The sequence below is a fragment of the Aphelocoma coerulescens genome, chromosome 4 (assembly GCF_041296385.1).
Source record: "Aphelocoma coerulescens isolate FSJ_1873_10779 chromosome 4, UR_Acoe_1.0, whole genome shotgun sequence".
In the NCBI taxonomy this organism is placed as follows: Eukaryota; Metazoa; Chordata; class Aves; order Passeriformes; family Corvidae; genus Aphelocoma; species Aphelocoma coerulescens.
In genome coordinates this window covers 18754750-18770984 of record NC_091017.1, presented here as the reverse complement: position 1 = coordinate 18770984, position 16235 = coordinate 18754750, and the positions used below count along the sequence as shown (strand labels likewise).

Sequence of the window (16235 nt, the reverse complement as noted above, 5' to 3'; positions counted from 1 at the left end):
AGAAGTGGTCCAGTACAGTTAAGGGAGAAAATAACTGATGTTCCAAAATCTTACTTTACTATCCCACCATCTCGTGGCAGTCTGTGGTATTGCCTTAGAAAATAATAATTTAAAAATGAGTTTAAAATATTGCATATGTGTCTCTGTCTATTAATTGTGACCTGGGTTTTTAATCCCATCTTATAAAACACCTTTCTGTATGCTTGTAAGTACAGCATGTGCTTCAGGAAGTTAATTTGAGAGCAACACTTCCCAGTTTCCTTCCTCCTCAGCATGCTGCCTCCCCATTTCTCTCTCAGTTCTTCCATGGTAGACCAACAGTGTTTGGCACTCATCTTACCTCTCACAGTGATAATCTAGCGGTATTTCACACTGAAAAAAGGAAGTTTATAAATTGCATTCATTTTCAGGGCTTCTGTCCCCTTCTTCAGCCTTTTTATCCTTCAGCTGCTGTGCCCTCTAGGAATAAGTATTCCACACAAAGGACTGGTGTGGAGTTATTCTTACATACTACAGGAAGCATGATCCTGGCAGTACAAAGAAGGGAAGATGTTACTGTGTAATCCCCTTACTGAGAGACCCGTGTGCCAGCTTCTAATTGTTCTTCAGTAATTTCCCTCACTTAACCTCCTTGATGCTTGTATTTTGGAAAGACCTCTCCAGTTTTATGCAAATAGACTCTGGAAAATGTCGTTAAGTTCTTCAGCTAGGTGTGAGGAGTTTCCTTGCTTAAATAACAAAAACAGTAATAATAAAATCTTAAGAAAGGCAATCAGTGCTGAATTGGGAATAGGTAGAACAGAAAGGTTAGAGGCCAAATCTGAGCTAGCATTTGAAATCTCATAAGAGTACAATCATACCTCGTTCCTTGCTAGTAGTTCCCCACATTTGTTATATGCATCCAAAAAGTGCAGTAGGGTAAAACCACTGTTTTGAATTGAAGCCACTCTACAACAGAGGGTTGCAATCAAGAGATTAGAATTTGAACTCTCTTTAGAAATGTGGGTTTGCATTAGTACTTTGTAGAGTTTCTCTAGAAAACACTTTTTCAAATTTGGGCTGGGAATTATTCATGTTTGAATTAGAAATATTTTCTGCAAATTCATTTTGAGGAGTTTGGTGGTGGTGAACATTTAAATATGTACAGTGCTTTATCGTCTTTCTTTTGTTTTGACATACCATACCACATTGCTCTGGGTTGTTCTCACCATTCTTGTTAAGATTTAACTTAGTAAAAGCCATTACTCTTTTAACAGATTATTCCAAAATAATGATTAACACACCTCTAGCAAAGCTTAAGTGCATCAAATACCAATGGTTCCCTTTGAGACACTGTGAGTTTAAAAAAATACTCCACGTGTGAAGTCTTCAAAGAAAAAGAAAATATATAACAATGCATAACATAAAAATACATAACACTGTAGGCATGTGTGTGCATTTTCTGTTTCTTATTAATGAAACTAGCAAAATTTAGTGTCCCCTTCTTTGATTTTTCAGAAATCAGAGTGGAAGATAGCAGCTTGCCAGTACAAGTCTTTATCTGAACCAGGGAAAGCATGTAGAACATTCCAGTAAGGATTTGAATAAATGCCTGAGTAGCTAAACCCAGAGATGGAGCCAGACATAATGCAAGAGAGCTTTCTTCATGCATTAGCATGAGCCTTATATGTAATTTCTACTTACTTATTTTCAGATAAGTACTCCTAAGTTAACAGAGTGTAACCACAGAAACATTGAAGCCAAGTGTGATTGCCTACTCTGAACATGTGATTTCAATCCTTTTCCTCGTGTTCTTACTTTTAGTGTGCCTGATAAACAGCTGAGGCTCCTACTAGCTGTATCCAAAAAACCCTTACATTTCTGCAAGTGCACTTATGGGAAGTATGTCGTATCAGGTCTTTGACTGTTGGCCCTGTGATGTTACCTGCTGTGCAAGCATTCAGACACTTTCTGTTTGCTGCCTCAGCTTACTTGGTACAGGACAGAGCTAAAACTCATCTCCCAGGGATTTGAGGTTCCGAGTGTAAAGTATATCCAGGTTTTCAGTGTAAGAGTACAGCTAAAAGGCACAGTAGTCATTTTGTGGGAGCCCACAGGAAAAAGATGCATGTCAGGGAAAGAGCTGTAATTCCAATAGGTAGACTTCAACTAAACACCTGTGGTATATATGATTTCCTTTAAAACCTGCTTCCTGAATACTGATAGCAGAGGAGGTGGTGATCCACTGGAATTGAGACATGCTGGGCATGTTTTGGGAACTGGGGCCATCCCTAGTAGGAGAATAATCCCCACTCTGTAAATGTAATGCCTGGTTTCTGGCTCAGGTGAAAACAAAAAGTGTGATTTAAGATGAATTTCGCATGTCTGAAGGGAGGTGCTTGTCAGCAAGAGCCAGGATCTGTCTCCTCCATGCCTGTCTCTGCACTGTAATTATTTATGGTAATAAATCACTGGAGTTGACAGACATTTGCCTGTGGGTATCCTGAGTTCTTTATAGGACAAAAAAATCCAACGAAAACCAGATTACAGGTGGGGTTTGTAAATGTATTTATTGCTGATGAGTAAAATGTGGGGTGACAATGGAAAAGTGGCAGGTTTTAGCCTGTCAGTGTCACAGTATCATCCTGATTCACATTAATGATTTCTTGTGTTCCACCCCAACAGCAACACAGATGTGCACACGGTGGCTTCACTGCTCAAGCTGTACCTAAGGGAACTCCCAGAACCAGTCATACCATATGCAAAATACGAAGATTTTCTTTCCTGTGCCAAAATGCTCAGCAAGGAGGAAGAAACGGTGAGTTGGTAACTCAAGTAAGATGAAATAAAAGGCTGTTCCAGTTTTCAGGAGGAGAGAAGCTGGTGGTTGTCCTAATTTAAAGGAACATCTATTAAATGAGGCAGGTTTTGTAAGAAAATTGTTGCCACGTGGGTCCTCTGGAATTTTAGATAAATGTGTGTAGCATAACCTTCGCTGTATTTATTGCACATCACTGAATCGAGTTCAAGTAAACATCACTGTAGCCAATGGCTTCCATTTTGCATGGAATAGACTTATATTTTCATGGGTTAGATTCTGAACTATAAAAGGAAGGGTCTTGGTGGTTGCTGCTCAACCCTTGCTGTTAAGTCAGGAGTCATTTATTAGTCAGAATCTAGTATGGACCTGAACTGGGTAAAATAACCAAGTAGTTTCTTACAGGAAATGTCAGCTAGTTCAAACCAGAATTGTTTCTGGAAGCCTTGCTGTCCGCAGGAGGAATGGAGCTGCTGGTCAAAAAAAAAAGAAGAAGTAAAAGAAAAAGACATGATGAAACCAAGATATTTATTTTCTTGTTTATTTTTTTCCAGTACTAACTCTTGTTACGCAAATCCAGAATGGGTTCTACAAGCTGTTCTGATTATAACCTATATTTAATGCTGCAGTTTCAGTGGTGTGTTTGTTGTCTTGCAATTGGAATTGCTGACTTTTTTTTTTTAATCTGATAAAGTGTTAAAAAAACTATGCTTACTCACTCTTTATTTTTCCTTAAACCTCTTAAAGGGCCTGAAAGAACTGGTGAAGCAAGTGAAGAGCCTGCCAGCTGTCAATTACAATCTGCTGAAATATATCTGTAGGTAAGTGCTCTTGCAAGAATATCACAATGGTATTTATAGGTGTGAGCTGACAGACAGACCTGTCTGTGGATGTGCCCTGAAGGAACAACATTACTCACACTTGGAGGACTGGTGAACTCAAGTGAAGGTGCTAAAGCTGTAGATTTACTGCATGACTAATTAGTAATTTGCTCTATCAAGATTGTGACTTTCTTTCATAAGCAGGCAAGGAGTGCAAGAAAGTAGAAGTGAATATATTCTGTCCTCTTGATAGGACACAGCGTTTCCCATTTCTAACTGCGGTTAATGGCTTTGTTTGCATTTGGAATGCAGTACTTAAACTGTGTTAAGGAACAATTACATGCTTTGACTTTTTTTTTCTTTAATTTCCTCCTTACATGTTCCTTAAGGACCTCTTTCTTCCCCACAGATTCCTTGATGAAGTCCAGTCGTATTCAGGTGTAAACAAAATGAGTGTGCAAAACCTGGCTACAGTTTTTGGCCCCAACATCCTGCGCCCTAAAGTGGAAGATCCTCTGACGATCATGGAAGGTGAGCTTACTGTACATAACTTGTAAGGGAAAAGAAGAAAGGTCTTTAGGTTTATTACTAGCACATACCAGTCCATGCAGTATGTGCAGTAAATTCCATATATCTGTTATACAGAGACAGAAGTTTTCAACCTGCATGAGCTTTTGGGTTAAATCTTGAAAGTTAGTATGAAAGCTACTGAAATGTGCAGCATCGCAAACAGACTTTGCATGAGATTGTTCTGCCCTGGCAACTTCACTAAACATGGACCTTCTCTCTCAAAACTTCCTGCTAACATGGCATGTTCTTGCTCAGCATGTGCAGTTGGAGTGCAGTTAATATTTTACCTGTGGTTCTTGAGGACGAGGAAAAGTTCAGGTTCACACTGCAGTGACCCGTGTAGAACCCTCACGAGGCAGTTGTATATTACATGCCTTCCTGAACAACAGGAATCAATTTACCAGCTGCATGCTCTCACTTACAGCCATGTTCAGCTGTAGCATTTTGCTGTGTTTAAGATAAAAATATGGACATGACCAAGTCCTCCTATAACTTTCTTCTAGACTTAGTCTTTGTGACTTTAACTCTCCATGAAGTACATGATGCCTTTTCTGCCATCAAACATGTTTTGTTTAATGTGTAGGATTTACTCATCTTTATCAAAAATTAGGGCTGTAGACAGACTGTGCACTGAAAATGCTACCAAAACTCAAAAAAAGCAGTTTTCATAGTTTATTTGAGAGTGTGTGGAATTACTCCTATCCTGTGAGTATGATGCTTTTTCTCTTCCCCAGATACAACAATGCCCCATACACTTTGTTAGTTTACTTGTTTTTCTGAAGTTTTTCATTTCCTCCTTCTTCCCTTTAATTCTTACCACAATAGCTATGTTGTTGTGAACAGAAACAAGGCATTTCCAAATCACGTATGAAATCTGTGAGTACTGTCTGAGCAGCTCTCCAGCCTGCTTATCAACAGCCCTAGAATTAAAATGATGATGCCTGTTGCAGGAAACGGGATGGATGCTACATTTGCTGTACGAAAACACATACACTTTTTTAACTAATGAGAAATGGGTTTGATTAAACAGATCTATGACCTTTTAAGCACAACTTTAAGATTTGATGTAAGACAGTGCCAATTTGCAATTGGGCTACATATACTTAAATGTATAGGGACTTTGAACAAAGCCCCTATACACATTGATTGGTGCTCATGGCCACCCTTCATCACTTCTCTTTGCTTTTTGGAAGATGCAGAGTGCTTTTCTTGCACAACCGTTCAAAATCAACCATGCAGTTATGGGGAACCGTATCTTTATGATGTGGATGAGGAGTTGGTTTTGTTTGATTCAACAGAGATGGGGAAGTTTTTTCCTGTCAAATGCAGTCATAAAAGTTGCCTGAAGACAATGCAATGTCTGTAGTCAGGTTCTGCACATAACAGGTAATGTTCTCAGAAGGAATGCAGCTAAGTGTGCCATAGGAGTAGCTAAGTGAATTTTCCTACTGCCTAGTTCTAATGTATCATTTTGCCTTAGCAAACAAACAAGTGAGAACACCTAAAAAAGATGTTGAGTACCCACATTGAATTGACTCTTGGTACTTGTATTTTAAAAGAGTGGGATATAACATCCAGAGTATTACAAAGGAGTTGATGTTAAATGATTTTCACAGCGGGAATTTATTGATTAGAAGAGCACAGCATGCCTCCAAACGCTTTGTAGCAGTTTAAAAATGAGGTGGTTATTGTAACTACCTTGACCTTGTTCCTGAAATATTCTTAATAACCCTTAATGAGGGTCTGCTTAGCAAAAGAGTTGCGCATCTTTATCTTGCCAAGCCCAATTCTAAATGCTAGTGTGTAAATTGCAGTGCAGTCAAGTGGTGTGCACACCGAGGGGCTGTTCTTTAAGAGGAAAGGTGGCTGTCTGTTAGAGGAAGCAGCAGGCTGTGGTCCTGCATTACTTCCACAGTGTGCTGTAATGTGCCATAGTTCTCTGGCTGCATATAGTCTCACCATGGAGTGGTTAAAGGCATTCATATTAAATTAATTCTCTCTCATTACTGCACTGTTTTGCTTCAGAAGACTAAAATGTCTGTTCCAGCAGTGTAAATCCCTTGCGTGCCCATTTGCTGTTTAACTGCCAAACACAAGTGCTGTGCCAGAATGAGACCTTGGTCTTAAAACATTCGCCACGTTGAGTGGAAAGACATCATTTAGAATGATGTTACCATGTTCTGCTCATTATCTCCTCCTGTGGTCTTCATGAGATGCAGTTACTGTCACGGTAACAGCTTCTTTGCAAATGTTCCTGTTGTTTTTAGGGGTCTGTGAGGCCTTGCTAGCTTGGTGTGATGGAAGGAAGAGGTAATGCTGATGTGGCCCTGTAGCCAGGAGGCACTTCAGCCTTGTTAAACATTCTGGGTGTTACACAGATGGATGCATTGTGTCAATGTTTGTATAAGCTGAATGTTTGCGAAGTATTTGTGGAATCTGATAGATAAAATACATTTATGCCTTAAATAAAACAGGCCATTCACAGCCGCGTCTCCTTTCAGGTACAGTAGTAGTCCAGCAGCTCATGTCAGTGCTGATTAGCAAACACGAAGAGCTGTTTCCCAAGGATATAGACCCTCAGATGGGACCTGAGGTGTGCAACAACAACAACGAAATTCCAAAGAAAACCACTGCAGGGCAGCTACAGAACAAAGAGAACAACAATACCAAGGAGACGGCAGTGAGGCGCTGCTCTTGGGACACGCCTGAGTCTCCCCAAAGGGGAAGCATGGACTGTGAGTCTCCGACTGCTCTGCCAGGTAGCAAGACAAATAGCCCCAGGAACAGCATCCAGAAACCAGATGTCACCAGGAGCCCGCCACTCATGGTGAAAAAAAATCCTGCTTTTAATAAAGGTAGCGGCATAGTCACCAACGGGTCCTTCAGCAGCTCTGTGGAGGGCCCGGAGAAGAGCCAGACCTTACCAAACTGCTCCCTGCAAACCAGGAGAACGTCATCCCTGAAAGGGCCGGTGACCAAGATGGGGACACACAGCGTGCAGAACGGAGGGGTGCGGATGGGCGTGTCCAGCACAGACGGGCACAGCAACACCCTCGGCAGCCGGAGCCCGGGCTGGGTGCCCAATGGCTACGTCACTCTGAGGGACAACAAGCAGAAGGAGCCATCGGTGGGTGAGTCAGGCCAGCATAACAGGCTTTCCACCTATGACAACGTCCACCAGCAGTTCTCTATGGTGAACTCTGATGACAAACAGAGTGTGGACAGTGCCACCTGGTCCACATCCTCGTGTGAAATATCCCTCCCAGAGCACTCCAACTCCTGTCGCTCATCCACCACCACCTGCCCTGAGCAGGACTTTTATGCGGGTAACTTTGAAGACTCTGTGCTGGATGGGCCACCACATGAAGATCTCTCTAACCCGGGTGACTATGAGAACAAAAGTGACAGGAGGAGTGTGGGGGGCCATAGCAGCCGAGCCACCAGCAGCAGCGATAACAGTGAAACGTTTGTGCCCAACAGTACCAACAACCACAGTGCTTTGCACAGCCTGGTGTCCAGCTTGAAGCAAGAGATGGCCAAGCAAAAACTAGAATATGAGACAAGAATAAAAAGGTAAGGTAGTTTGGCTCTTTGCCATCTGACTGCCTTTTGCAGAGTAAATCCAACTTTTCCCTCTCGTGGCTTGCACTAGCTGCAGTGACTACTGTGTCACTCACTCGGTGCTTGCCAATGGGTTTGTCATCTTTCAGTGTTGACATTGCTTCAGTGATACTGTGACCCAGAAGAGTTTGTTTCAGAGCAATTGTTTGCCATGGTTGTGACAGACTGTTGGTGTCAAAAGTAAAGCCAGAACCTTGTGAGTGTCTGTATAAAATCTAATTAACAAAATCAGTAGGCTCTCACAGTGTTTCTGTTAGTTCACGCCTGTTCTCCAGAGAAAGGCAGCTGAGTGTCACATTTCAATGAAAACAATTTTGTGGCATATTCCACCTGTAGTTTTTGGGACTGGGGAGACTGCTGGACTCCTTTCCAGTCCTCATTGCGCTTGAGAAAGTGCCGCATCTGGGAGTTAACTCTACTCATGGTGCTGTCTTTGCTCTGCTGCTGAGCCTTTCCTTCAAAGCTCAGAACTGTTAAAAGAGGGCAAGGGAGGGATGTGTCTTTGTCTACAGATAGTGCCAACTCTGCTCGTACAGAGCAAGATTGCTAGGGTGGGTGGTTGTAATGATCAGTGAATAACCTCAGAGTCAGTGCTTAGCATTAATTAGTGCACTCAGCAGTGCAGAGCTGTACTCTCTTTGTAATAAAGGTTCTTCAGTCAAGCTGTTCAGGACTTTCTGTTCTCACCTCTGTTCAAGTCTTTCTGTTCTCGCCTCTGTTACACAGCAGCTCTGTGCACTGGTACCTCTGGCACTGCAAGTCACAGATCACAACGTGTGAGAGCTGCTGGCAACAGCAGCTGCCAGTCAAAGTGCAGCACATGGAGTGTTGCAGTCTTTCACCTGCATCACTGTTTTCAGCACAGTGTGCAGTGTAGTAGAGCACTTCATAGAGAGTTTAGTATATGTGATGGCTGTGTGTTCAGTACCACTCACACCACAGAGTCTATAATGGTTTGATTTGGAATAGACCTTAAAGATCATCCAGTTCCAAGCCCCCTGCCATGGACAGGGACACCACCCGCTACACCAGGTTGCTCAGAGCCCTATCCAGCCTGGCTTTAAACACTGCCAGGGATGGGGCATCCACAACTTCTCTGGGCCACCTGTGCCAGTGCCTCATCACCCTCAAAGTAAAGAATTTCTTCCAAACATCTGATCTAAACCTACTCTCTTTCAGTCTGAAGCCACTCCCCCTCGTCCTATCACTACAGCTCCTGACGAAGAGTCTCTCTCTGGCTCCCCTGTAGGCCCCCTTCAGATACTGGAAGGCTGCAAGGAGATCTCCACACAGTGTCCTCTTCTCCAGGCTGAGCAGCCCAGTCTTTCTCAGCCTGTCTTTGTAGGGGCTAGTCCTCTTAAAACTTCATGGTCCTCTTCTGGACTTGGTTCAACAGTTCCATGTCCTTCTTATGCTGGGGGCACCAGAGCTGGACACAGTATTCCAGGTGGGGTCTCGCTAGAGCAGAGCCAAGGGGCAGAATCCCATCTCTCACCCTGCTGGCCACGCTGCTTTGGATGCAGCCCAGGACACAGTTGACTTTCTGGGCTGTGAGCACACATTGCCAGCTCATGTTAGGTTGTTCATCACCCATCACTCCCAAGTCCTTCTCAGCATGGCTGCTCTCAATCTCTTTCCTGCCCAGCCTGTAGGTGTGCCTGGGATTGCCATGACACAGGTGTAGGACCTTGTACTTGCTTTATTAAACTTCATGATACACATATTTAGAGATACATGCGGGTCCATACCAGCAAGTAGATGCAGCAGGCAGATCAGCTGAAGAAAGGAGACTAGCAGTGAAACAAAGGCATTCAGGGCACTGTTCTGACTTTGTGAGTGGCACTACTGCAACTAGCAGCAGCCGGGTGTCAACACTTCCAGAAGTAAAAGGAGTAGTTAGCCTGCTCCTTGAGAATTAGATGGAGCTGTTTGCTTCTGTGCCTTTTGCTGTTCAGAGGCATTTTCTAAATCAGCTACCAAAGAGACAAAGGCATTTTTTTAATAAGCTACCAAACTGCTTGCCCTGTGAGAACATTTCTTTGATGAAGCCATTGTTTGTAGATATGCCCATCAGAATTTCAGTCTAAGCTTTATAAATGAAAAGACATGTATGAATTTGTTGATGGTGTGCATTTCTGCTTAAGTAAGTGAGGAGTTCTGCTCAGGAGTTGTCTGCTTTTATTTCCTTCATGCAGCTTGGAGCAGAGAAATCTCACCCTGGAGACAGAAATGATGGCCCTGCATGAAGAGCTGGATCAAGAGCGGAAGAAGTTCACAATGGTGGAAATCAAAATGCGTAACGCAGAGCGGGCGAAGGAGGATGCCGAGAAGAGGAATGATATGCTGCAGAAGGAAATGGAGCAGTTTTTCTCTACTTTCGGAGAATTGACAGTGGAGTCTCGCAGACCAGAAAGAGGCAACACCATCTGGATCCAGTGAGATTTGGAAGCATAGACTGTGGGACTTGAGGAAGGGCTTGGGGGTATTATACTGTATCAGGTGGCTGGTCACCTGTCTGAGGCTAGTACTCAACAAAATGTTACAAACCCTTGAAGGAAGAAATCATACATACATTAAGCACTCATATCTACAGTGTGTACTTACCAAGTTATACTCTTTGAATGCTTCATGAGACTACTGTCAAGTGTTACAACTGGATATGTGTATATAAATTTAAAAACCACCTTAGAGCAAGAGATGTATCTGAAGAAATATTTTAATGCAAGTCTTGTATTTAAACTGGTAAATTGAAATGTTGTTGCAATCAAGCTTTATATAAAGGCTTTTCTCCCTTGCACTTAACATAATAAGCTATTTTTGGCATTGTGTTACCATCAGCTTATTTTGTATATCAAATGGGTTTTTTTTGTTTTTGTTTTGTTACCCCTTTTACTGGGGAGTGAAGATAAACAGATATGTTAAGGTAGATGTGTGGATGGCTAGCCTTGATTTGCGTCGCTTCCAAACAGACAGCAGGATGAGAAACTGAAGTATGCCGTGGGCAAAATAAAGCAGTACTGGTTTCACAGAACTGATGGCCAAGGGAGAAAGTTCTGGGGCAGCCCTATTGTAAAATAACATGGATATGAAGGATATTAAGTCAGCCAGACTGGGGACAGTGGCAATGGGGTAAAAACAGCTGCTTGTTTGGGAACAAACCTGGGTGGCCAAGTAAGAAGTTGGGAGAGGAGAAAGGGGGACTTAAGGAGAAGTTAATCACATGACCAGAGCTTTTTGGTGTACCCTGATGTACTAGTTTGAAAACAAACCAGTGAGAGGCACCAAGTCAGAATAACAATTTAATGGAAATTAAAGAAAAGGAACAGAAAGTAAAAGAAAACACTGACAGAGTCAAGATACAACCTGAGTCCCTATTAGGCAGGGTAGTGGTAGCAGTCTGGTGGAATGGTGGCTGCAATCCTCTGAAGTGGTGATCCTGTAGTAGAAGGGGTCTGCTCTTCCTCAGAAAGTCCAGCGGTGGCTGTGTAGCTCCTGTCCTCTGGAAATCCAGTGGAGCCAGTCCCTTTGATGCTCAGGCTCCCAGATTATATCCACGATGGGATGCTTGGTTCCTCCCTCTGGTTGGAGCATCTCACAATGGGGTAATGAGTCATGAGGCCAAGTGTTGATTAGGCTCGTTAACAGAAGATAGTCTGGAGGGAGTTATCTCTGAGTCATGCAGCAGGACAATGATGGGCCATTAACAGAAAGATAGTCTGGGGGGAGGAGGCAAGGAAACACTGCCCCACCTGATTTCAACAGCTCATGAGGATGGTAATGGAATACACTGCAACCCAGGACACCTGAAGAAACCCTGTGCCTGATCATTGCAGTTCAGAGCATGGATATAAACCAGTTGTTCAGACCATATTTGCATCTGAATCACCTCTGTACTCTGAGTGAAAGTGAGTCCTTTTTGTAGTGCTGGTGAAGGCACACACAGAGAGGTTTAACTGGAGATTCTGGTAGCCCTATCAGTGTGATGGGTATGGAAAAAATAACAAAAAAAAAAATGTCCACAGTAGAAGTTACTGGGGCAATTAGCAACAAACAGTAAATAAGGAAAAAAATACACCAACATATTCACCACTTGTATTTAATGTGTATATTAGCAAGTTATCACACTGTCTGAATGCTTCAAGGGATTACTGTCAAGTGTTACAACTGTGAAAGTGCCAGGCTCTTGGCATCACCAAGGGAGCACCTCAAGGGAACAGCCTGGAGCGTCACAGCATACAGAGTGCCAGTGGAAAAGAAACACCAGAGCCATCCTGAAAATTAATAATTTGTTTGGCATCTTTAAATACAGTAAGTATAACCAGTGTTTTCTACGCCGTGTTAAGGCTGTTTGGTTTTAACTGTGGGTTTAGGAGTGTGAGCAGTATGATTGGAGAGGGTTGTTGAGACATCTTGGCTTCCCTCTAGTGTCTCTTAAATATATTGCAGTTATTTTTTCATTCCAGTTGAGAGAGAATGATGAAGGCAGCTTCAAAGAATCTTCTTGGTTTCAGTATGGATATGAAACAAGTATTGATTGGATGTGAGAATTATACTGGGAAGCAAACATGAGGTTTTAAATTTTAGAGAAATACAGAGCACTACATGTGGTGCTCATGGATGCATCGGTTGTGCCTGGTGATGTTCAGAGTTCTCAGACAGGGAGAGATCAAGGTATGAGGTGCATGTTTTACATCAGTTAACAGTGATCACAACACGTACCCACAATGGTGAGAGAAGGAAACAGATTACTATGTTAATTCTGATTTTTTAAATGGAATGAGAGACCCTGGTAACTGATGCAGTAGGCTTCACAATTTAAGCAGTATCTGACATCTGCTGATGTGACATCAGAGTCTCTGAGGTAAGTATTTTCTTAACTGGAATTCCTTTTTTACACTAGATGTACACAGTAGTGAATGCTTCTTTCAAACCTTTTGTTAGGCAGGATTTGTCTGTTTGAAACTTGACTTTGCCTAGATTTAAAGCTTGCCTTCATGTTTCAAAAGGCATTTCAGTCAGGTCCTCAAAGAATGTTCAAATTCCAGTTATATGGCTTAAGCACTGACACCCAGAGTCCTTGCTTTGCAGTCTAGAACAAGACTTTACCTCACTGACTCTGCAGAAATCATTTAGACAGAGGGGGTACTTGAGCAGACACAGCAAACTTAGAAAATTGACAAACTTAGAAAACGACATTCTTGCAACACGTGTAAGACAGCAGGGCCTGTGGAAAAGAAATAGGGACCGATTCTTGGTAGATGTTTCAGAGATGTTTATTTCTCCAGCCGCGTGGCCGGGCTCTGCCCAGGAACTGCTGCAATCATGGGACCCGAGGGGTCCTTGCCTGCGCAGGGGAACACAAAACAACCAATGGGGAACAAGGCTGACCAGGGAGTAGGGAAACCCCCTAGGTCCTGCCTCTACCCCGGGGCCCCTCTCCCCCTGGACCCCACGCCAGGGGGGAAGAACCCCAACACTTCACCCTTTTATTTTTAACTAAAAGAGATTTAAAACTTAACATTGAAAACAACTGGATAGACATAAGATAACAAGAACAGTTTCAAAAGAAAACAAGCCACCCTCCTGAGTCTCTAAATGTCCAAATGGATTTTTTTTTCCTCTGGAACATCTTAAGGTTGGCAGAAGGGAGACAGGACGCATGCTTCATGGGGAAACTGAGGCAGGAGAGGGTTTCTTCCATTTGTACCTGTTGGAACTCTAAACAAAAATAGTTAATTTCTTCCCTCCCCTTTTTCATCCCCCCATCAGCATCGGAGAGGAGTTGTAGGGAAAGGGAATTGTATAGGGAAGCCATGGGGTGAAAAACGGATTAGGAATAAACTGGGGATGGGGTCAACTTAGGAAAGGATTCATATTGGGTACAGGGTAGTAGGCTGTGGGTAGGGAAGCTGCTGGGATGGATATTGTTTATAATTTTGTGCATAACGGCTGCCTTTGACTGGAATAACCCCAGGCCCTGTCATATGGGCCGCCTGTGGGCCTTTTCTTCCTTGGACAATATCAAATTGTACAACTTCTCCATCTCCTACACTTTGGAGGTATTTTTCAGGGTTATTCCTTTTAATGGCGGTTCTGTAAATGAATACCTCTTCCCCTGTATCATCTCGTGTTATAAATCCATAGCTGTTTTTGACATTGTACCATTTCACAGTTCCTGTGATTTTCGTTGCCACAACTTCTCCTATCACGTGCTTGCGTGTTTGTCATGGTTGCTTGTCCTGCTTGGCTGCTGCCTCACCGACTCCAACGTTTCGGCTGGGCCCCCACATTGCGGCTGCTCCGTGCCCTCCGAGCGGCGCTGCTCTGGCGCGTCTGCCCGCGTTGCCATCGCCACCGGCCCCGCGCCCTCCGAGCGCTTCCGCTCCGCCAACTCCACGCTGCTTTGAGAGCGGCCCCGTTTCGGCTCAGCGCTTCGCGGCTTCTCGTGTCGCTGTGGAAACCACCGCTTCTCCCTCCACAGGGCTCTCCGAGCCGTGTGCTCAGAGCGGCCTGCCACGCCGACCCCCGGTTCCTGGCCGCTCGTGGGGGCCGCCTCTCTGCTGCACGTGGCCCACGGCACCCGCGGCGCCTGTGGCATCGCTCCCTCACTCGCGGTCGCGTGGCCGGGGACCCCGAGACAGGGATGGGGTCTGCAATAAGGCGCGGGCTCCCGAGGGGGCCGGGTGCATCCAGCGCAGGCACCTCCGCCGGCATGGGTAGAGGAGACCCTGTGGCTGCAGTCACGCGCCCCTGGGATGGCCACCACGCGGTCTCAGCCATGCGATGACAGTCGCCTTCTGCCACAGAGGGAATGGGACCATGCACGTGCTCCTGAAGAGCTTCACTGATTACAGGAGATGCACGGAGGAGTTCTGTCACTAGTGCATGTTTTGATTGAGCTATTAGCTCACCCAAGATCTTGGACCAAAAATTCCAGTTACCAATTCCAGGAGGTTCAATATGAAAAAGTAAGTCTTAAGAAATATAAAAGAAAGTTTTGAAAAGCCAGTCAAAAAGTGTTCTAGATATCCCAGAGCAAGTTTCCTGTTTTGCTGGGCCAGGATTTCTTTAACTTCTAGATATGTTTCTTTCTGCAGCTTAGACAGCCACACTTCCCTCGATTCCTCCATAGTCCAGAGAGAACAGCCAAACAAAAGCAGGAAGAGAAATCCAAAGAGTTTACTCACAAATCACAGTCGCTGTCTCCAGGGATCGATGTCCTTCCCCAGCATCTGCACCATTTGTTGCAGTGGGGATTCTTGCAACATGTATAAGACAGCGAGGCCCATGGAAAAGAAATATGGACAGATTCTTGATAGATGTTTCAGAGATGTTTATTTCCCCAGCCGCATGGCCGGGATCTGCCAAGGAACTGCTGCCGTCACAGGACCCGAGGGTCCTTGCCAGGCAGGGGAACACAAAACAACCAATGGGGAACGAGGCTGACCAGGGGTCAGGGAAACCCTGTGTCTCCCCCCCAGGACCCCTCTCCCAGGACCACATGGCAGGGGGGAGGAACCCCAACAACAACAGATGTCCATTCCCATCATGATCCATCCAACGTACCCCACTCCTCCTGTGAGATTGCAGCAGCATTTAGGATGTGGTGATAAAGTTTATTTATGTTCTTTATATGGTCATCTTCATGCTCCTCTTATGTCCTAGTTCTTCAAAAGCACAACATCCATGTTGTTTCTTATGTTCAGAATCTAACACTTGATAGCTACTATTCCTACGTGGCCCATGACTCGTGTGCTGCTCTGTTCCTTTTAGCATGTCCAGCCTGTGTGTGAAGTGACCTCCTGGGGAGGGCGTGCTGATGGAGCCAAGTGGGCAAAGAATAAAATCATGCTCTGTCTCATTCAGTGCAGTGGAAAGGGGCAAGATTTATTCACAAGATTAAGCTTAATGCAGACTGAGCCCAAAGGCTCTGAAAAAAACTGTAAGGATTTCACACAGTGCATTTGTAGATCAATGTATCTCATAAAGGCAGTTTTTAGGATTCTTAACTGCTAAGGTGTTGAATCTAATAGAGACAACTGGTTTTATCACCAGTTTGTGTAATGAAACAAGTGAGGTCATCACAGGCCAAGCTAACAGTGTTACCTACTGCAAAAAGAACACTGAGTTTCAAGTATCAATTAAAATAAGGTTAATAAATTTGCTTTCAGCTCTTCCTCACGGGTCTGTGAGCTCCCCAAGTTAATAATCTATTGTATGAGTTCACTGGACAGCTCCAAGCTGAGAATGGCAGAGCAGCTCAGCTTTTCTAGCACATTGTCCTTCGGCGTCACGGGCAGCTCACCAGAGACAAGGCTTTTACAATTAATCAGCACAGACGGTGGGAAAAAAATATCTTGAGCTGGTGGCCACCTGGTCCAATCTCAGGGTTCACATTACATCCTAAAGCATGATTTCAGGACAGC

At 44.1% G+C, this 16235-nt stretch overlaps 1 protein-coding gene across 12 annotated transcripts in view; it reads left to right on the top strand.

Annotated features, from left to right (window-relative positions):
• ARHGAP24 (Rho GTPase activating protein 24) overlaps window positions 1-10735 on the top strand; it is a 247525-nt gene extending 236790 nt beyond the window's left edge. For all 12 annotated transcript variants that reach the window (XM_069012940.1, XM_069012938.1, XM_069012943.1 and 9 more), the window contains 5 exons: window positions 2665-2797; window positions 3545-3618; window positions 4028-4149; window positions 6690-7761; window positions 10005-10735. In XM_069012940.1, coding sequence (XP_068869041.1) covers window positions 2665-2797; window positions 3545-3618; window positions 4028-4149; window positions 6690-7761; window positions 10005-10248 — 1645 coding nt within the window. In that variant the 3' untranslated portion in view covers window positions 10249-10735. The remainder of the gene's footprint in view (window positions 1-2664; window positions 2798-3544; window positions 3619-4027; window positions 4150-6689; window positions 7762-10004) is intronic.
• Window positions 10736-16235: the final 5500 nt, after the last annotated feature.